This window comes from Pyrus communis, chromosome 3 (assembly GCF_041283825.1).
Source record: "Pyrus communis isolate YQ-2024b chromosome 3, ASM4128382v1, whole genome shotgun sequence".
Classification (NCBI taxonomy): domain Eukaryota; kingdom Viridiplantae; phylum Streptophyta; class Magnoliopsida; order Rosales; family Rosaceae; genus Pyrus; species Pyrus communis.
This window is the reverse complement of record NC_142567.1, coordinates 27039939-27046762: the sequence shown is the minus strand read 5'-3', so window position 1 is coordinate 27046762 and position 6824 is coordinate 27039939. Positions and strand designations below refer to the sequence as shown.

The following is a 6824-nucleotide window of genomic DNA, read 5'->3' as shown; positions in this document are numbered from 1 at the left end:
TGTTTGCGCCTAAAGAAGTCGAATTTAAATTATAACTATCTGCAGAAAAGAAATTATTCTTTCTGTGCAAATTAAAAAGAAAATCAAGTTGAATTTAAGAGAGCATTATTTGGTCATCAAATTTACAAATCATCAAAAGTAAAATTACTGGAAAAACGGAGCCAGTTCATTGATAATTTTACATGATCATTCGGAACAAAACACAATAGACAACTAAAGAAACACTAAAATTAATAAGAAGAGAAATTAAAGCCGGTGAAAATCGTGTTACAAATCTTCATTCAGTACCAAGTTCTGCAGGTAGTGAAATTAATTACATCAAAATAAGTGGCATGAACTGATCTTCCGTAAACGAATAACTATCCAATTAGCGGCTTCAGAATAATGATTGGTCGACCACATTGTCGAAGGCACTTGGATGATAAGCTTCCTCTACTCCTCCATCAGCAAACATAGAATCCCTGTAGAAACTTGGATTCAGAGGTTCCTCTTCTTGCGTTTCAGCCAGCCAATATTGCTCTAGTAAACTTGGATCCCAAGCTTTCTCTTCAACGGTTCCATCTTCAGCAGTCCCAGATGATGCTGGCAAAGGCAGTTCTCGGGTTTCAGGAATTAACTCCTCTAACATATTTGGATTCAATGCTTCATCTTCCACTTCTCCATGGGCAACGACAACGGTGGAAGAAACCGACAGTGGCACTTCTTGTCTTTCATTACCCAATAACAATTCCTCTGAGGCAGAAGCTGTTGGAAAAAGCGCTTCTACTGATCCATCGGTCGGCTCTTTAGCCAATATTTTGTCTAATTCGGCAACAGTGATGGTCAATCTCAGATCATTATCATCATAACCATAATCAACATAATCACCGACTGCAAATTCATTGTTCTCTTGATAAGAAACCACAGAATCACTAGTTAGACAAGAATAATTGCCTTGTCGTCCTTCCTCCTCAACATTGATCGCATGCATGTTTTGTTCGATCTCTTCGTTAGGACGCTGCTTCTTCATCTTTGGCACTTCATCATCCTGTGAAGATGAAGTCGAACACTTTCTCTTGTTAATGCCAGACGTGTTCCTCAACCGACAAAGCACAAAATCGAAATCGTAACCTGTATGGCTGTTGCGCTTCCTCGGAGATGCAAAGAGACTGTATTCATCCAGTTTCCACCCACCGTGGTCTTCGGAGCCTTCATTCTTGTACCAGAAGGTTCTCTTTAGTCCGATACAGGTAGAATTACCCTCAGTCCCTTCAACCCAAGCGGGCACCGACTTGCCTTCCCAAGTACCTCCGAGCCCCATCTTTCGATCAACATTGGAACCGTTGGGGGTTATCTTCTTAAGCTCAGAGAAGAAGTACAAGGCGGGTTGATCAGCAGCAGCAAGTTGAAGTGCTGCTCCTCCCCCAAAAGCTTCCCAAATTTGAGAGGGTTGGGATTTATTGCCGAAGAGGTTGCACATGTGCATGAAGGTGTTGTGCGGCGGCAGGGGCAGTAGCCGCGGTGTCTTCAATAAAAAGTAATGGAGAAAGGTACCGATGAGTTCTTGATCGGTGGGTTTGAAGCGGACCCCGGGCGGGAAAAGGGAATGGTTCTCCATTAACACCACAACGCAGAAGAAGTGGAGTGGAGTAGTGAAGAGTAGGTTTGTGTTGTGGTTGCTGTGGCTTTTGATGTGACGATTAGAGAGGGCGTTGTTTGGGTATTTATAGAATGCAATCTCCTGAACCTATTAGGATTTACCGAATTTGGATTTAGAATTGTAGAGAGAGAGAGAGCGAAAAGTTAGAGGTATATTTAGAGAGAGAGAGAGAGAGAGAGGGGGGGGGGGGGGGGGGGGGGGGAGTGGCAGTGTAGTTGCTTGGAGGGTAAGAAAATAGAAACCCTAACTCTAAGTCGTCCTGTTTGTCTTAGGAAATAGAGAGAAACCCACTTTTAGTAGGACTCCGACTCTCTTCATTTTAATTAATCGCGTGCAAATTTCCCCTTATTTTCGTTGGTTCTTTTAATTTCAGATAAAACGGTATATGCTCCCTTCCTTTATGTGATGTTTTCAGTCGTTTTAATTACCCACGTATTTAATTTATTTTAATTCAAAATTTTCAACTTTTTTTTTCGTTAATTCTTGTAATTTCAAAAAAAGAAAAAAAATAGTATGTATGCAAATTTATGAAAAAATAGTATATGCAAATTAGTTAATACTTAAATATTTTTAATTTCAAGTGATAATATTTAATTACATTTGTGAGGCCCAGTTATGTGTCACATCACCACATAACAGAATTTTTGTTGATTTGCAACACCCATTTTTAGGAACTACATTGGTTGATTATCAATTTCAGAGACTATCTTGATGTGGTGGGTCAATTTCAGGGACCATTTGTGATAAAAACCCTTCTTTTAATTATGACTGATTGAGATTAGATTAGATGCAAATTTATTGAGAATTGTATCCTAATTGTCTTTTGGGAAATTTTATTTGAACCCCTATAAACTATCTCTACACCCAACTTACTTTCTACACTAATATCATTTTTAATTAAACTATCAATATCTCTTTAAATCCAAATTTATTACCTAAACTACCCTCGCAAACCCAATTCAATATACAAATTTATCTTTACACTCATTATTTTTACATTAGAAGCTACCCGAATCAGTCTCATGAAGATCCATGTTAATTAAATCTATTAATCTAATTAAACACAGTGCCATGAGCCTATGAGAGTCAAACTAAATTAACTAAACCCTAACTAGTTTAACAAATGCATGCATATTTTGCAGGCCGGATTGTAGTACTGGGAATAATATCGAATTATCAGACGGATACGCTTGATTCCCCTTGAGCCATCCTTTTGTCAAAGAAACCCTACTCTTATGGGTTTTGATCTCATATATAAGAGGTAGCAATACTAGTGAAAGCATATGCCAACTCTCTTCTCCTCCTCCTCCACCTTTTCTTGTCGTTGACCTTGATAAGTTGTTGCTTGTTGTTTTGGCAGCAGTAGTAGTAGGGGTAGAAGTAAGTTTCCAATAGGTGACGAGTAGTGTTGGAGATATGGTGGTGGTGGTCGTCATGATGACGATAAAAAAGTTGGAGGATCTAAAACTTCAAAATCACCGTTCATACGTAAAAAAAAAAACGGTTTTTATTTCTATGAATGCATCTTAGGATTTTTGTCATAATAGAACGTCGAAGAAATATTAGTGATGGTTAGTGTTTGATTATTTTGGGGGTGGGAGGGGGTATATTGATAAATTTTACTTTTATAATTAATTTCATCTTGTACATGATAGTAATTATGCAATAGGATAATAAAGACATTTCATATTTAAAATTTAAGTTGCATGTAGAGAGAGGTTAAATGAGTTTAAATAAAATTTCTCGTCTTTTACATATTTTTATAGCATGTACTCTTTCATGGTTTCATTAAATAGAAGTGTAATGCTTTCAGCAGTATGATAAATAGCCACTTATTGTACGCGATGCTTGTAACAATGTCTAATGCTTTCAGCAGTACGATAAATAGCCACAAATTTTAGAACATCGATTTGCACCCATTATCGAACTTCATTGGTGGTATCGTTTTTTCTTGTATAGGAAATTTGAACTTAAAATCTCTTCTAACAATGTCGATTCCATGACATTAAAAGTTGGCGGTACAGGAGATTGAGAAACCCCTATTACCAATGACAAACTCAGGCTGAGAAAAGGAAGAGGATGAGAGATTGTACAGAAGGCAGAGAGGTACAAAGCTGAAAGTGAGGAGGTTAAGACCAAGTTGAATGTAGGGCTGGGCACGGGCCGGGCCGGGCCCAATTTTGAAGGGACCGGACCGGACCTAGGTTCAAAGGGAACGGGGCGGGCCGGGCCGGGGATTACATTTTTTAATATAAGAACCGGACATTACCCGGCGTGGTTGAAACAGGCCGGTTCGGGCCGGGTCCACGGGTCCATTTTTTATTTTTTTTTGGTTGTTTGAAAGAAAAAAAAATTGTACATATTCACAGATTGCAATCTGCACAAAACTGCACAGATTGCAATCTGCACAAAACATAAGAGGCAACCAAATTGATATATCAAAATAAACGCAGCTTATAATTTGGAGAACCTAAAATTTAATCGAACTACTATATCAGAACCATCATAAACATAAGAGCCAACCAAACTGATATATGAGAATACAACATAGCTTATAATTTGGACAACCTAAAATTTAATCCAATTAAAACATGACAAATGAACAGATAAAGATGCTCCCACGTAACAAACTAAACCTCACCCTCGACTGAAAACAGACGATGCACCAGCCAAGTTACCGTCTCCTCTATACAAACAAAACCTGCAAAACCAATCATGAACCAAAAAAATAAAACAAAAAAACAAAGTATATACCATAAGCCTGAAAAACGCTGAGAAAGGAAATTCCAGAGAGAGAAAACAGATGGAAGGCAAAGGCTCTTCAATTTTAAACAAAAAAAAAACATCATATCAGTTTCATTGTCTCTTGTTCAATATGTAGACAAATCGCTGGCTTCAACAGCACAAAATTAGCAAAACCAAACAAAACCCCAAATTGATTTTAAAAAAATAATAATAATAGAAAACATTCCACCCTGTTCATATCCTGCATCTCTTCTATAAGACTATAACTGTTTCCATCTGAGACCACATAAAAACCTCCAAATTCAATTTAACCACCCATGAAAATCCATAAGCGAAACTGGGTTTAAAAATTCACCCAAATAAAGATTCAACTTTTGTATACTTTCGAATCTATCAAAATCAAACTTTTCAGTTTAAACAAAAGAAAAATCAAAAGTTGAAAACCCTTACACTGATTCGGCGTTGAGTGAATAAACGAAGAGCTGAAAAGGACACAAAGTGAGACTTGAAAGGGGACGACCGAATGCGAGAATGGAAGAAGAAAAGCAAAACGCACAACTTGCAAAACGATAGAGATGCAGAATTTGGTATGGGAAACTGAACAAAAAGCAAAATGCGTATAAACTAAAAACCAAACCTCATGATCGCGACGGCGGTGATGTCGTCGGGAAAGAGTGAACAAGAATCGGGAAGATGGGTTGTGCGGGTGCCTAGGTCTAGGATGAGATGTCGAGGAGAACAATCAAGAAGAAGATCGAGGTCGAGGTCGAGAGGGAGTAAAGACGGAGAGGTCGAGGTCGAGGTGAGGTCGGACTTCAGAGACGGAGAGGTGATGTCGGACTTCAGAGACAGTGAAGTGATGTCAGACTTCAAGAAGAAAATCGAGGATGAGAGACGGAAAGGTCGAGGTCGATCGAGAGAGAGCAAAGACTCTATTAGGGCAAAACCTAAAACCAACGGTCATGATTGGAAGGTATGTTTATTTTCAATCTGGGCCGTCCATTTCAATTACAAACGGGCCGGTTCGGGGCCCCGTTTTTCTATAAATCTGGAACCGGCCCGACCCTAGAATGCCATTACCTAGGCCCACCCCGCCCCGTTTCCCCTATTTAAAAACAGAACCCGCCCCGTACCCGCCCCGACCCGCCTATACCCGCCCCTACCCGCAGGCCCAAGACCCGTTTGCCCAACCCTAGTTGAATGCCAAGAACTCGTTCGCTCGAGAACTACACCTACTACATGTGGAACTTCATGAAGGATGAGAATGTTGCTGGGAAATTGGACCCTGCACACATGCCTTTGCTGCTACGGACTAATAGAAAGTTATACCTGTACACCAAGTATTCTGCTGGTTGTCCACACTGTTGGAAATTTTGAGTAGAAATTTCATTGTCCCACATTGGTCATTCCCAAAAGGTTTTCTCACTTTATAAGGTTGTCCCTTATAGAAAGTGATTGGAGTGATAGGCCTTAGGGACTAAAATTGGGCTCACCCTTGGGGTTGAGCTTTGGGGTGTATTAATTAATGTATAATTAATTATCAAAAGATGGGCTCTAATAATTAAATCAATTAATTATTTTCGGATTTAAATAATTATTTTTAATTAATTTCGAATTTAATTAATTAATTTTTTTTTTTTTACCAACAGGCTCATCTTTTCAAATGAAGTTTGAAGTGTGAAAAAACGCACAAAGAAAACACCTCTATGAGAAGATCTCTCCCAACAGATGCATCCCTTCCTCGTACCTGTTGCGAACATGCATAATCATATTATATATACATCCATCTGCATGGCATTTAGAATACAGAAAAAACAATTTTTCTTTTATAATCCAAAACATCCTTACTGAGAGAACCATATCGAAATTCGCCAGAAGTCAATTTTTTCGGTGCTGGAATTCTGACTTGATCGTTGAATCTTGGTGAAGCAGACGTCCGTAGAACTACAAGCACTGAGTAGGGAAGAAATTTCTATTTCAAGGACATTGCGGTACGCAAGCCTCGATCTTCTATATTTCTGTTCAATATTATTTCGTTATTCATACTCTAGTGTTAATTTCCTATTCGCATTCATTATTTATTAGCATATATAATTTTATCACAGATTGTTGACTTATATCCAACACACACCTGCCGGAATAGATGAAGGTCAAGCTTTGAATGACCGTACCTGCAGGAAGAAACATCAGATTTTATAGTTCGTAATCCATCAGTTGATCAACAAAATGATACTGGAAAGATAATAACAATGTATATGGATGCAATCAAGAAGTAAGATGATGATTGCACAAAGAAATTTAGTTTCATCGCATCAGATAGAAGCGTAACTCTGCTGTTCACAGTAGTGTTGAACTGGGACAAAGGGATCAATTACCAACTATAGCTGCAGATAATGATCAGTCGCCCAGCAGAAGCTATCTCAGGCCTCAGACGTGGAGC

The 6824-nt window shown here is 38.7% G+C and overlaps 1 protein-coding gene across 1 annotated transcript; it reads right to left on the bottom strand.

Moving 5' to 3' along the window:
- Nucleotides 1-220: 220 nt before the first annotated feature.
- On the bottom strand, nucleotides 221-1710 carry LOC137715670 (NAC domain-containing protein 66-like). Its single transcript, XM_068455005.2, has one exon. It carries the CDS (start codon nucleotides 1595-1597, stop codon nucleotides 377-379), a length of 1221 nt encoding a protein of 406 aa, XP_068311106.2. The 5' UTR covers nucleotides 1598-1710; the 3' UTR covers nucleotides 221-376.
- Between the last annotated feature and the right edge of the window lie 5114 nt (nucleotides 1711-6824).